Source organism: Barbus barbus, assembly GCF_936440315.1.
Source record: "Barbus barbus genome assembly, chromosome: 19".
In the NCBI taxonomy this organism is placed as follows: Eukaryota; Metazoa; Chordata; class Actinopteri; order Cypriniformes; family Cyprinidae; genus Barbus; species Barbus barbus.
The window spans coordinates 21400002-21415074 of record NC_136747.1 but is presented as its reverse complement, the minus strand read 5'-3'; the positions used below and the strand labels follow the sequence as shown (position 1 = coordinate 21415074).

The following is a 15073-nucleotide window of genomic DNA, read 5'->3' as shown; positions in this document are numbered from 1 at the left end:
AAAGCGATATTTATTATCGTATATAGTATTAAATGCCATTTTATTAGGACAAAGCCTTCCCTACACCTATAGCCTACCAATACTTTATTTTCAACTTTCAGATTATTTCCTTCATTTTTATTGAAAATATATTCCTTTCTAATGTGATATGAGATTCGAAAAGGGAGGGGAAAACAGGTTCAGCAAATGGATTCGAACTCGGGTTGGTCTGGCCCTGAGAGACTGTTTTTTGTAGTGTTGATTTGTCCAGTTACACTTGGTGGGCGGAGCAAGGCGGGCTATTTGCACTTAGTGTAAATAGACACTCCATTACTTTTCCAGTGTTGTTTATTTCATTATTTGCATACAGCACGAAATGTTGCTTAATGTTCTACTCCAAATCTTAATATCATGTTGAAAGAGAGCAGTAATACATGAATATGTCATTACAAGAGTGAGGAATATTTTCATTTAAAGCTACTAAAGACTATTCTCAGTTTGATAAGACAATAGGAATGAAGGCAACATTTTCCTAATAAACAGCAATTGCACAAGAATCCCAGATCGTGATTGTTCAGTTAAAAAAAAACTCATTCAGCTTCCCAAACAAATGTACACCGCCATCGAGTATCGGACACCGTAGAAGTAGAGATAAAGAAATAAATTACATGCAAACATCCAAATAAATATGACTTTGTACAGGAATGTTTCTTTTGTTTATAAAAATTAATCACAGAAAAAACAACAACAATGTTCCCTTACTTAACTCTACCTATTTGAATTAAAAATATATATTTGCATCTTTATTACCAACGTCTCTGCATTCAGACGTAAAGATTAGCATGAATTTATAAAAAAAAAAGAAAAGAAAAATGTTTTGGTTTAGGATTTAGTTTAATTTGATTACATCTCTCTTCACAAAACCAAAGTTCCTATTCTACCCAGTTTATGTCAACATAAAAAGATACTGAAGACAGTACAGATGCTATGTTTTACAGTAGCTACTATGCTAGGTATTATTGTGCCCTAAAAAAAACAACCATTTTAAATTCAATGCTAAACAAAGAAAAAAAATTGAAATTAGTCCCGTATGCCGAAATACTGAATTTGGTCTTTAATATGTGGTATCTTTTTACCCTGTGTTTGCTTCTCACAAACAATGTAAAGCTATTAAAACTACGAAAAACATTTTCTTGGCAAGCTCCAATTTAGTTTTTTTTAAATAAGTATATCATAAGTCACATCAACTGACTGATTTTTTTTGTTCTCCACACTTGAGGAGACCATGCAATTGTGCACAGTTAACTCACAGTCATCATGCATGTTAAAAGGCTTCCTGTTCATGACAAGGCAAAATAACTCTTGTGATTAAGGCACGTTTAAATATCCAATACAATATCACAGTACTGTAATCGTATCGATTCATAAAACCAAGTCGAATACATTTTACAGATTTGAAAAGTGTCTTATTTATGTGATTGTTCAGGCAACCTGATCTGGCTTGACTCTTCCTACATTTTTTTTGATAATCTTGCCATATTCCTAAAATGTCTTTAAAATAGGCAATAAAAACTCACAATGAACCAGATTTCCTTTCATCCCTTAACAAAGTAAATAACATGACTCCTGTAGATTTGTCTCCTTGGCAAACTAAGAGAAAAAAATTGCATGGTCAAATGAAGTCCACTAGAAAACTCTCACAGAGGTACTCAAAAGACAAGTTTGCTGTCCAAGAGCAGGTCACACGAAGTTCATCACTTTACTTCTGCGGTGAACATTACCAGGTTCTGGAAGTTCCTGTAAATATGGCACTGTTTGAGAACAGTGATTTCACACTGTTGAGGTATAACAGTGGCATCTTCTTTTGGTTCCATTTCATAGCAGCAGTATTGGATGCTGTACTGTTGACATCCAAACAAATACATATATAAAAAAAGAGGGAGAATATCTTTATCCTTACGTCTTTACAGTTTTATGATCATGTGCACTACTCCCTTTTGTTCTCCAGATACTCTGGTTTCCACTTCCATAGGTGTTTACAGCAAGTCCTTCTTACTTTTATGTGTTTCTTTTTCTTTCTTTTCTGATATCCTTAAATGAGTGTAAATCATTGTCCTTGAGGGATTTGTTTTGTCCTGTTTATCCAAAGACTTTCACTGCAACAGCAAGAGAAAGAATAAATTAAACTTCTGCAGAATAGAGTAGAATGAGTAAGACGAGTAATCCAGCAGTGCATGCTTTGTAAAAGGCAGCTCTCATTTCCTGTTATCGGCACACAAGGGCTATTAAATGACACAAAGATCACATTGCAATCAATGATTTGTAAAAGTGCATGCACTGAGGACAAAGAGAACCTTTCATTTCACATTTCGTATTTGTTGGCATGATAGAGCAGCATTGCCCAAATGGTTTCAGATTTTATAACAGATATCAAGTGGTGACCCAATACCGTAGCAAAATGGTAAAAAAAAAAAAAAGTCTTAAACTCAAACATTAAATTGTATTCATATTACCATGCATAGCCTGTACAATATGCAAAATTATGATTATGACAAGTTTCATATGTCAAATTATAACTGTTCACAATTGCAACCAACTGATTGAGAACCACTGCTGCAGGTCATTCAAAACATTCAAGTATATCAAGTGTGACTGTGTTTAGTCTACACTAAAACAGATTGCGGCCCAGAACAGAATGTCTCTTACTTCTGACGTGCTTGTTGCTTGTCTAAGGAACAGTCTCACTGAGTGAAGTGGCTTCCACATCCAAGCTTTCCCCTGATGACTGGGCAACTATACTGCTATGACTGGGAATCAAATTAACTTGAATCAATAGAAATGTCAGTAAATGTTTATTATGTGTGAAAAGACAGAGTGCATCAGCATGTCATAGAATCAATACACTATTATTAGTAGTAGCTGACTTAAAAAAATAAATAAATATTCAACCAAATCTTGTTAAACCACATACCTCAGAGCTGGAGTGTTTGAGGGCCGAAAGCTTACAGGAGAGGTTGCTGACAGAGTCGTATCAGCTGAGCTACTTGTGATCTCATCTTCATTCAGTTGCTGTGGGAGCAGGTCAGGACGAGCAGTCTGCACACCTGAGGAAAGACGAGAGAAAAAGAGTAAGCACTCCTTAGTCAATAATGATTTAAAATGAGCAAATGACAGGAAAGACTGAACTACAAAACTGCTTTTCACTACTAGCTGATGACTCCATTTAGGCTTCTAAAATGTCAGATGATTCAAATGCATAAACCTCTGAGAGAACTGAAGGCTTTATTGATTCCTGAATTATGAGAACAATGCTGGCATTGTCCATGTATGTGCTGCAGGGGGCAGATGTTTACAGCTATCAGTTGCTCTGCTATCAGCACACAAGGCTATCTGACTATTAAACTACACAAAGTTCTCATGTAATCTCTGCTAGCCTTGAAATAAAACAAAGCATAGCATGAACAACGCTTTCCATACTCTCAAGGACAAGTTGAGCAACCCTGGCCTAAGAGTTGAGACCCTCAAGTAGCTTGAATGCAAAAAGTAAACTCTGCATAAAGCAAATGGTCATTAGCAATCATGAAAATAACACAATTACAGATGCACAACATATCAGTTTTATATTATTTGGGCCAATATTTAATATGTTCTTCTAATATATCAGCATCAGTTGCCACTCAAATTTGCAATGAAATAGAAAGGGCATTTTCTTCCATATGATGTTTATCTGAGTGTAACAGACTAAAGAAACAAGGTAGGGACTATTTTCCCCCTATTAATAGGTTGTTGACTGGATTTTGGAATATAGCCATTACATTCAAAAGTGAAAGCAGGTGGAGCTTGCAGGGGTGGAGTGTAAGTGGATTATTTATGATATTTCAATAAAAAAATTACAAAGTCTAAAAAATAACAACAACATATGCATACATGGATGAATTGTTTCATTTAGAAAACAGATTTTTTATTTTATTTTTATGCAGGCTTTAATTTTGCATACCTCTGTGTGTACATGTGGATTACGTTTCGCCTTTTTAAATTTACTTTAAAAACAATTTAAAAACACTTAAATATAATCTTAAAATAAGTAAACATTTTTCATACTGTACAATATAATATTGTGATGCCAAAATTCACTTGAATCATTTGATCCAATTATCAGCGTTTCAGTTTTTAATGTTTCATTTTTAATCTATTCAGAAAACAGTTTAGAATTTTAGTATTTACATCTCAACACTGAACCAATGAGGAAAATCAAAGAAGATTTCCTTGAGCAATCTCAAGCAGTCCAGAAACATGGCCAATGATTTACATTTAAGGCATTTAGAAGATATTCTTATCACGAGAGAATCATATCGGAAAGCACAAGCATTTAAAGGCTCATTTGACTGCTTTCTTGGTAGGCTATCCTGCTTATCCTTCTCATTTCCCCCCTATCTATCAATGTCTTCTCGTACCACGGTCTCCTTGAGTGTCTGGGCTGAGGGACACAGCTCCACGGCTGCACAGCTGTGCTGTAGTCTGTTGTGGCTGTGTTTGTTCTGCTGCTACAGGAAGGGACTGTTGTTGTGATAGTCCAGATACTGAAATGTTTGACTTCTTCCCACCAGACACGGTTCCTCCTCGACTTTTCTTTGAGGGAGACGTTTTCACTAAAAGAAGAATAGGATTTTTTGAATGCATTAGGCCTTTAATGCATCCGTTGCAGATGTTTCAATGTGACGATCAAACTTACAAGTAGGTTTTTTGAAGACTGTACTGCACATAAACTTCTGGAAACGATCTGCATAGAAACTCGGCCGGTGCACAGATACAGTGTCCTGCAGAGGAAACATTAAATAGCAGAGAGAGAAAAAAATAAACAAAATACGCTTGTATAGTTGTTCTTCATGCAATGTTTGATATAAAGTATGAGACATACCCCATCATGCAGCAGAGCTTTCCATGAGTGCTCCAACTTCTTCACAAGCCTAAACATACACAGTTATTAGTAAATTATAGGAATTTATTTTGGAGAAAATGCAAAGATATGGAAATACAGTTTACCTGTAAGACTGGAGGATGTCAATGATGCCGATGAAAACCAGCAATTTTTCTCCTTTTGAATTAAATGCTGGAATTCCTCCCATGCTGCAAATAAACAACAAATATCGCACATTAACAAATGTGCAAGCACAAGTAATAATTTCACAGTAATAATAATATTACTATTATTAACAGTAAAATTGCAGCTCTAAACCAAGGATGTGTCACACTGATTGACTAGTCATCTTATAGCCAATTAACCTATTAGTAAGGGATGTAACGATATCAAAATCTCAAGATATTATTGTGATATGAAGTCCACAATACGATATAAAAAAAAAAAAAAAAAAAAGTCAAATGAAGATTTGGGGAAAAAAAATAAAATTTTGTACATTTTAAAGTTCAATTATTCTATCTAATGCACTTTGAGATCCTAAAATTAAGAGAAAACTTCAGTCAGTTTAAAAAGTCAGTGAATTGACCTGTACCTGAACTTTAAAGGGGAGTCAACCCTCTTTTTATTTGTGATATACTGTTCTCAGTCTAAATTACATTCACAATGGTGTTTTAGGAAGCCAAACAAATTAGAAAAGAATAATAATAACAACTCCCAAACGCGTGCTAAACTCACAGCATGTGCAATAAACGAGTTAAATTTTAGTTCATTTGACAGAGACTGAGCCAAATAATCATAATGGCCCAAAATAAATATATTTGAAAAACTACACTTTTTGCCTGCAAGATCTATCGTTTCATATAGTCATGTGACCACGATAATATCGAGGCAGTTTTGCTATCACAATATTGATAATATCATGACATCCCTACCTATTAGTGAATGATTTCTGTAGGAGCATGTGACACTGAAGACTGAAGTAATGGTTGCTAAAATTCAGCTTTGCCATCACAGGAATAAATAACATTTGAAAATATATTAAATTATATTGGAAATTTGAAACTGCACAAATGTTACTGTTAATAAATGCAGTCTTGTTGAGCATAAGAAACCCATTTAAAAAACATGAAGGAAAAAAAAAAAAAAACACTTACTTACCAACCCCAAACTTTTGAATGATATTGTAAGGCTCTCTCTAAAACAGGCTCTACAGCCATACACATTTAGACAGTCTTGTGCTATTTCTGAATGTCCTACCAGGTGTTTTTCAGATTCAAGATGCTAGCCAAAGGTGGATCTCTAACCTTTCATAGGGCTGTGGTGAAGTCTTGCCCTTGGATTCCCCTTGAATAGACTCAAGGGCTGTACAGTAAAGGGGCTTCTGGCCTTGTGCCTTTTTCTGGGTATCGGGAACTGCAGTAGCTGCCTCTTCACCTGCCTGGTCCAAGTTGTGGATACCCATCAACAGACTGTAGTCCATGATTTTAAAACTTTGTAGTACCTACATATACAGGAATATAGAGAGGCACATGCAGCAGATGCAAACTGTAGAGTGATTTAATCATAACAGTTTTTAAAAAAAAGAATGGATTAAGCTACCACGAATGAGCACAATGCATTTATTACGTGTAAATTTACAACCAAGCATCTCAAGCACAGAACTTATAGCTGGATCTTGCACCATGTGAAAGGCACAGTTATCTTAAACCCATTCTACTTTGAAAATTCAAAATTTGTAAGCAAAATTCAAGGACAATGTTGCGTCATCCTTGCTTACGTTTCTTTTCTCTTACAATACGTCAGCTTCTGTCTATAACACACACAGACAAACACTCTTACCCGACAGTCTCTCTGAATAGTCCTGCATAGGGCATTGTAGTGGTCACTCTCCAGCAATATGCCCTCAGGCATGTCCTGCATGAAGTCTAGGTCTTTGTATGTAGACAAAACCTTGGCCCTCTCTTTCGGTGAAGCACGTCGCTTGTATGTCGAGCCCTTCAGGTCGAATTTAAGGTGCATGGGTACAGCGCATGGCAGCAGGTTGTTCATCACTACAATTCGGATATTCTTCCCCTCGGCCTGAACGCAGTAGAGGCCGTAGAACTTAGGAAGCAGCGTACGCATGTTCTGGTTCAGGTTCTAGAAGATGAAAAGTCAATTATGTGATGGAAACTACTGCGCTTAATAGGTTATGATAAAATGAACAAGAAATGTTGAGAGTTTTTACAAATATGTGACCCTGGACCACAAAACCAGTCTTAAGTCACTGGGGTATATTTGTAGCAGTAGCCAAAAATACTGTGTATGGGTCAAAATGATTGATTTTCCTTTTATGCCAAAAATCATTAGGACATTAAGTAAAGATCATGTTCCATGAAGAAATTTTGTAAATATCTCAAAACTTCATTTTTGATTAGTAATATGCATGCTAAGAACTCTAAAGGCGATTTGCTCAGTTTTTTTTATTTTTTTGCACCCTCAGATTCCAGATTTTCAAATAGTGGCATCTCGGCCAAATATTGTCCTAACAAACCATACGCCAATGGAAAGCTTATCTATTCAGCTTTTAGATGATGTATAAATTCGAAAAAATGACTGGTTTTGTGGTCCAGGGTCACATATATAGAAATACACACTTACCATAAAGTAACCTGGCAGGAGTGTTTGCAAGAATTCCGCCTCTTTGTGTTGTAGCGTCTTAATGATAAACTCATCATCACTAGATACGTAGAAGAGAGACCCGCTCGCTCCAGGATTAGACAGCTCAATAAGGGGTTCATTACAAAGAGAGTACTGCAGAAAACACACACATGCACAGCAGTTAACATATGACTGGAGGCTTGCAGGTGCCCATTTAACTAAATGCAGTGTCACTGAGAAGCGCTTTTGGTTTTTCTAGATATGATTCAGAATATAGTGATAATTAATCATTCACAAGTTTAACTCTACACAACAGCAAATTCTAGCTAAAGTATTCCAGAGCAGTTACAAAAATGAATATTCAAAGTTTTCCTAAAAAGATTCCAAAGACAATTCCACACCTAAAATTTAAAAAAAAAAATAAAGTTTGCTGAACAAACAAGATTACCAGGTAGTCATCAGGTCGGATCCCAAACATCTCTCTGAAGTAGCGGAATGCAATGGGAGCATATGTTTTAAACTTGAAGTCACCATGGTGATGACCTGGAGTGGAGTTGCTGCCTTGACTAAGAGGGAGACAAAAACAAGCACATTTATGTACACAGTGTGACTAGTACTAATGAAAGGTTCTTCAAGCTTACTTTTATGCAGACACACATACCTGGGAAAGAAGATGCTTTCTACCACTTCGAAGTCCTGCATGAGCACATCTCTTTCTGGCTTCTGGCTCAAGCTTCCCACACTGTGTGTGATGCCCAGCTGAATGGCACCTTTCAGAGCAGACGATGTGGTCTGAAGAGTTCCAATGGAGGGCACATGATGAACAGAATAAGAATGTGTTAGTTAGTGTACAATACAGAACAAGACAATTCTTCTGGAACTACTCAAGGTTCATTTTAAAACTACATATAATCACTGATACATTAATCTAGTTTGAAGGCCTACAAATGACGTGATTTAATAAAATTGAAAGGGAGTAGCAATAACTCAAGGCCTGCTGGTCTTATCTGTATGTACCTGCCCATGTAATTTATTAGGCTTTATCTTCTTCATGGTGCCAAACAAAGAACAGTGAAGACAACAATAATCTGTGTGTTGCAGGAAGATCTGACAGATTCAGGAATGTGCGTCATGACACAGAGATTGTAAGTTGAACTGCCGATACATTTGATCTGGTCCCATCTCTTACAAACTTAAATATTTAAATATTCACAGCTCGTACCTTTTTATATGTGGTTTCCCCAGTGGGGTCAATTCCTCTGTGGCCCATGGTCTTTTTGTTTGTCTGGGATGCACCAGAGATGCTGAGAAGCTGAAAGATATGATTGCTCAGTAAACACATCAGACAAGAAGACAAAAATATCAGAATATTTCAGTTATTAATCAGTTATTTAGGATGTTAAAGGATTACTCCACCCTAAAATGAAAATTGTCATTAATCATTTACCCCCATGTCGTTCCAAACCCATAAAAACTTTGTTCCTCTTCGGAACACAATTTAAGATATTTTGGATGAAAAGCGGGAGGTTTGTGACTGTCCCATTGACTGCCAAACAATTAACACTGTCAAGGGCCAGAAAAGTATGAAAGACATCGTCAGAACAGTTCATCTGCCATTAGTGGTTCAACCATAACGTAATGAAGCTACAAGAATACTTTTTGTAGACAAAAAAAATCCCCCTTTATTCAACAATTCATCTAAACTGCGTAAGCGTAGCGCTATTTTGGAGAGTATCCGCTGGACGCAAACTGCATATGCTGTTCTGAGTCAGCCGTACGTCATGGATACATTTTAAACATTCATTTACGCTTTGATTTGAACAAAAACAGCATATCAATAACGAAATGTTGAATAAAGTCTTTATTTTTGCTTTGTTTTTTGCATACAAAAAGTATTATTGTAGCTTCATTACGTTATGGTTGAACCACTGATGGCAGATGAACTATTCTGACGATGTCTTTCTTACTTTTCTGGCCCTTGACAGTGTTAATTGTTTGGCAGTCAATGGGACAGCCACAAGCCTCCTGGTTTTCATCCAAAATATCTTAAATTGTGTTCCAAAGATGAACGAAGCTTTTACAGGTTTGGAACAACATGGGGGTAAGTGATTAATGACAAAACTTTCATTTTGGCATGGAGTAACCCTTTAAAATCAATATGAACAAATTATACAATGATGCGATTCAATAAAACATTTCAGCATCACTGATTTCAGTAGGGGATATTTCTGTACATGGCTGATAGACAACTATATTATATTCTTAACTTAATGTATTTAAAGGGGGGGGTCCAATGCGGTTTCATGCACGTTGAGTTATTTACAGTGTTAAAGAGTTGGATTCTCATGGTAAACATGGCCAAAGTTTCAAAAAACAATTTGGACGTATAACAGAGTACTTCTGTGCCAAATGCACACTTCCAGGTTTCGGAAAGTTTTTTTTAGATCGTGGCTTTGTGACGTAATGAAGGGTGGAACTCCTTATATGGGCATTTCTCCCGGAAGAGCGCACCCACGCACACATCGACCAGTGCGAGAGCAAGAGCGCACCCATCAACGCGCTTCATTCTGCTGCAGTGCACAGGACTCACTCAGGATGAATGTCTCTAAAGAAGTGTGTTTTACCTAGTTCAGCTTCCCTAAGAACCCAGCGTTACTAAACAGTGGATGCATTTTGTTTTTCCGGGGCAGCAACAGAGTTTTGCAAGTGTGTTTGTTGACGAACGTTTTATAAACAAGACCCAGGTTGACGCTGGATCTGCACATCGTTTGATACTGAAAGATGGAGCGGTCCCAGCTATAAAAGATCCCGGTCATGATTCAGAACAGCAGACGGGAAGTGAAACAGCTGTCATTTATGATCAAATGTCTGAGTTTAGTTGGCAATCGTCACGCAAGTGCTCGTCAATCTTTAGCGCCGCACACGGCACGCCTCCAGAAGCTTGGATTTTTTTGGAGAGAATCAATATGATAAAACTGAAGATATGAAGGATGCAGTACTACTCTATAGGTACTCAAGATTAACATGAGATTGGATGAAACTGTGTGTGTTATGCCCCCCTTTAAAATTGTGGTTAATTAAATTCCAAATAAATAAAAAAAAAGAAAACACTGTTTATTCTCAGTGCAACAACAAAAAACAAAGAAACTTAATCTCAAGAATAAAGTAACATAAGTAGCACAGAAGTTAAGCAGGATATATTGTGAACGCTTTAATGGATGTAAATCAAGAACCGCATCAAGAGCTGTGCTGATTCATGAGAAATAAATAAAAATAAAAGAAGAGGGCAGAGAGTCCAAAAATCACATTGTAGACAAACTTTAGATGTCTGCTAGCCCTGATTAGGAAAACAGTTACAGTATGGAGCCATAAGTAAATTGGCCAATAACCACAGAAAGTGGATGAGACAAAAAGTGAATGTGAAACTATAATTAAAGCAATAGAGAAGCGTATAATTACCTCCGAGGAAGCCATCTTTCGATTTCCAGGAATACCTATAGAGTATAAAAAAAGTTTAATTTTAGAATCCAAATTAATAGTGGAAAAGGCCATTAGCCATTATATGGTGCCCTCTGATTGATTTATGATATGTAGCTAGCCGTATTACAATTAACTAAAAGATTCTTGACACTCAAAAATTCAAGAACGCACAGCGCATACTTCAAGTATGTGAAGCATTAGAATGTACTTCTTAGACATTTCCTATTGGTTTGATTAAAAATTCTGTCTAGCTTCGGTGTTGTTTCTTAATTTTGTGAATTACTAGCTAATGATATCCATGAATCGTGCTGTTTTAAGATACAAACACTTTAAAGAAATAGCAAACCCCAAATTTAAAATGTGCTTCAAATTTACTCACCCTCAGGCCATCCATGATATAGACAAGTTTGTTTCTTAAAAAGAACAGCTTTGGAATAAATCAGCATTGCATCACTTGCTCACCAGTATCCAAGAGTATCCAAACAGCTGACAAAAACATCACAATAATCCACACTACTCCAGTCCACCAGTTAATGCATTTGCATAATATAATATAGTAACACTTCCTTTAGAGAAAAAGTCTTCTAACATCAAAATCCAAGTAAAAAAATTCTTCATAGATTTGTTTATTACAAGCAGATTTTAACTTCACAAGACATTACTTGATGGACTGGAGTAATGTTGTGGATTATTGTGATGTGTTTTATCAGCTGTTTGAACTCTCGTTCTCACGGCACTCATTCACTAGAGAGGATCCGTTGGTGAGCAACTGATGTAATGCTAAATTTCTCCAGAACTGTTCTGTTGAAGAACCAATCTCATCTACTTAAATGGCCTGAGGGTGTTTTGTTTTATTTGCTTTTGGAAAAACTACACTACAAATAAAATGCAAAATAAATGCAAATGATAATGCAAAAGAAAGCTGTTCACACGGAGTTGAGATGTATCGTTAACCACAACTATGAGTGTAAGCATGCAGCATGCACAGACACCTGGGTTTCAATTCCTTTGTTCTTCCATGAAAACACTGTAACCCAATCACACCAGCTGAGTGCGTGGTGGCACTACGCTCAAAATAAGAAAGACGAGCACAACCCAGGCAGTCACAGGACAGTCTACAACACTACAGACAGCCTACAACACTCAACATGGGCACTCATGTGCTTACACACATGCATGTACCTCTCTGTTGGAATAACCTCCAAAATAAAAGCATCTGAAGTGTGACAACAGTAATAAAAAAAAAATAATAATAAAAATAAAAAAAAACTTTACTATCACTGATATGGAAGACCATTTTGAAAGTGAAAGTGACATGACATACGGCCAAGTATGGTGACCCATACTCGGAATTTGTGCTCTGCATTTAACCCATCCAACGTGCACACACACACAGCAGTGAACACACACACCGTGAACACACACCCGGAGCAGTGGGCAGCCATTTATGCTGCAGCGCCCGGGGAGCAGTTGGGGGTTCAGTGCCTTCCTCAAGGGCACCTCAGTCGTGGTATTGAGAGTGGAGAGAGCGCTGTACATTCCCCCACCTACAATCCCTGCCGGCCCGAGACTCGAACCCGAAACCTTTTGATTACAAGTCCGACTAAACATTAGACCACGACTTCCCCACAATGAAAACCAAAAAAATGAAACGGTAATTGTGAAATTCACAATTGTGAAATTCTTTATATTTCACAATTATTGCTTTTCTTCTTAGAATTGAGTTTATATATTGCTTATGTTCCTGTGAGTTTTTTGTTGAATTGAGGGATAAAAAGTCTCAATGACCCTTTTTGTCCCATGGCAGAAACGGGCTCCCATACTAATATAATAATAATAATAATAATAATAATAATAATAAAAGTGAGCACCATTTTCATAGCTTATTTTGTTAGAAAGCAAACATCCCTTGTCTGAGCATTATAATACACATTTATATTTTATCTGTGCCATTTAAAGCTTTGGGAACTACTGAATATCTACAAAACTCATGCATATTTAGATGTAATGACTAGAAAATCACCATATGTACTAACCTGAAGGGCACAAAAAGAAAAATGTTAGTTATTGAACTACGTCCTGCCAGCACACATCAAAATCTTCAGAAGGTAATAATAATAACAACAATAAACAGCTCTGTGTGGTCACTGCTTCCATATGGGCTCAACAAACCTAGGTATTCATTTCATACTTTAAAACACAAGACTGATTTGCATGAGATTCATTCTTTGAAGCCAGAGCACAATAACTTCATCTACCTTACACTAATGTGTCATAAAGAGCTAGAGGAAATAAAGGGCTCTTACTGGAGCTCGCTCCATCCGTGGAAACGACAGCCGGCGTAGCCATTTTCTGGCGGAAGTTTCATAAGGTCCTGCTTGTTTTCAGTTGTGGTTTATGCCCCACAGCCCTGGAAGATAAGCATGTTCAAATAAAGTCTGTTATCAGAATCTAACTGATGGAGGATTACAAAAGTTACTTAACTTAGTGAGGTAATATTCTACCCTGACATGTAAGCTACTGGAGGAGCGTGGTAGTTAGTTCCACACTAACGTTACCTGTCGTACTTTTTTACATTCTCATTTCAAACAATCGCTAAACAAAACAAAACACAAGTTTGTTTGCTTGCATGCTAATGGTTTAATGGATAGAGACCCACAATAACAACCGGTAAGAGCGCTTAACTTACCTCAACTTATTCACTCGAGGATCAAAAACAGGGCCGTTAAACTTTTGTTTACGTTCAGAACTGCTCGATGATTCGTGTGAATCTTTGAGGTACTCGAAATTCTTGTTTTTATTACTTTACCGGGTCCATCCGAAGTAAATAACCAGCTGAAACGCACGGAAGCGTCCTCGTTCCACGAGCCTCCCAAACAAGCGGAAGTGACGTTGTTGCGCCGCACTTTCCTCCTGCTGGGCGCGGTGGTCGTTGAACTTGGACAAACTGGCTTTCTACACCACAGCTCGACTGATACAGACTAGTCCAAATAGGCGTTTAACCCTTAAAGAGGCAACGTGCACCACAGGATACATATTCCTCCATTAGTCTCCGGTAGGAGGAATAATTTTTCATCATCATAGTTGAGCTTGTTCTGAGTATGGCGGTCACATGACTTGGTTCAATTTTTCTATGCTCGTTTTGTCAGTTTGACCTAAAGTTAACAGGTGTGCTCGACTTGAAGCGGCGCTGTGCACACAGATCGAAGTATGTCAGACTCATCAAAGTATCGCGAGAGCGATTCAAAAGCATAAGAAGCGGTCTGCTCTCGCGATACTTTGATGTCATGCAATGATCGGTCTGCGCAGCGCTGCATTAAAGGGATAGTTCACCCAAAATTTAAAATTATGTCATTAATTACTCACCCTTCGGAGCACAAATTAATAAATTTTTTATGCATTCCGAGAGCTCTCTGACCTCCCATAGACAGCAAGGATCCTAACACGATCAAGGCTCAGAAATGTAGCAAGAAGATCATAAAATAACATCAGTAGTTCAAATGTTATTTTATGAAGCTACGAGAATACTTTTTGTGCTCAAATAAAACATAAACAATGACTTTATTCAACAATTCATCTCCTCTGCCACATTTTAGAGAGTATCACATGCATAAACAATGTATGCTGTTCTGTGTCAACAGCACCTTACATGAATGTAAACAACATATCTGCATACATATGTTGTTTACGAACGTGATACTCTCCAAAATGGCGCTATAGGGTGACGCAGAGGAGAAGAATTGTTGAATAAAGTCTGTTTTTTTTGTTGTTGTTTTTTGCGCACAAAAAGTATTCTCAGCTTACGGTTGAACCACTGATGTCACATGAACCTTCCTACATTTCTGAGCCTTGATTGTGATTCAGGATTAACGTTACATAAAAATTATATGTTGTTACATAAATTACATTATATGATTGTTTAGGGATGGAGCTAAACAGTGCAGGACAGTGGAGCTCAAGGGGTGGAATTCCCCACCCCTGAGAATGAAAACGAAACAGTTCAGAAATGTAAAAATACAAGAAATATCTGTGCCTCCATTTGAGGACACTTAGACA

General features: G+C 37.1%; 1 protein-coding gene across 1 annotated transcript; it reads right to left on the bottom strand.

The window, feature by feature from the left end:
- Window positions 1-317: 317 nt before the first annotated feature.
- On the bottom strand, window positions 318-14246 carry LOC306885273 (phosphatidylinositol 4-phosphate 5-kinase type-1 alpha-like). The gene is made up of 16 exons (XM_079441689.1): window positions 13707-14246; window positions 13324-13427; window positions 10997-11031; window positions 8760-8849; window positions 8199-8329; window positions 7986-8103; window positions 7538-7690; window positions 6737-7036; window positions 6202-6398; window positions 5023-5106; window positions 4898-4946; window positions 4712-4796; window positions 4434-4628; window positions 2951-3083; window positions 2686-2786; window positions 318-2135 (listed from the first exon to the last, which is right to left on the bottom strand). Exons 2-15 carry the CDS (start codon window positions 13364-13366, stop codon window positions 2708-2710), a joined length of 1692 nt encoding a protein of 563 aa, XP_079297815.1. The 5' UTR covers window positions 13367-13427; window positions 13707-14246; the 3' UTR covers window positions 318-2135; window positions 2686-2707.
- Between the last annotated feature and the right edge of the window lie 827 nt (window positions 14247-15073).

What these genes read in the sequence shown, in the direction of transcription:
- LOC306885273 (XM_079441689.1), bottom strand. Translation starts at nt 13,366, where the DNA reads ATGGCTACGCCGGCTGTCGTTTCCACGGATGGAGCGAGCTCCA. An exon ending in TCCTGCCAGGTTACTTTATG is followed by an intron (nt 7,037 to 7,537) that starts GTAAGTGTGTAT and finishes TTCATCTTCTAG; the next exon opens with AACCTGAACCAGAACATGCG. An exon ending in AAGCTCTGCTGCATGATGGG is followed by an intron (nt 4,797 to 4,897) that starts GTATGTCTCATA and finishes TTTCCTCTGCAG; the next exon opens with GACACTGTATCTGTGCACCG.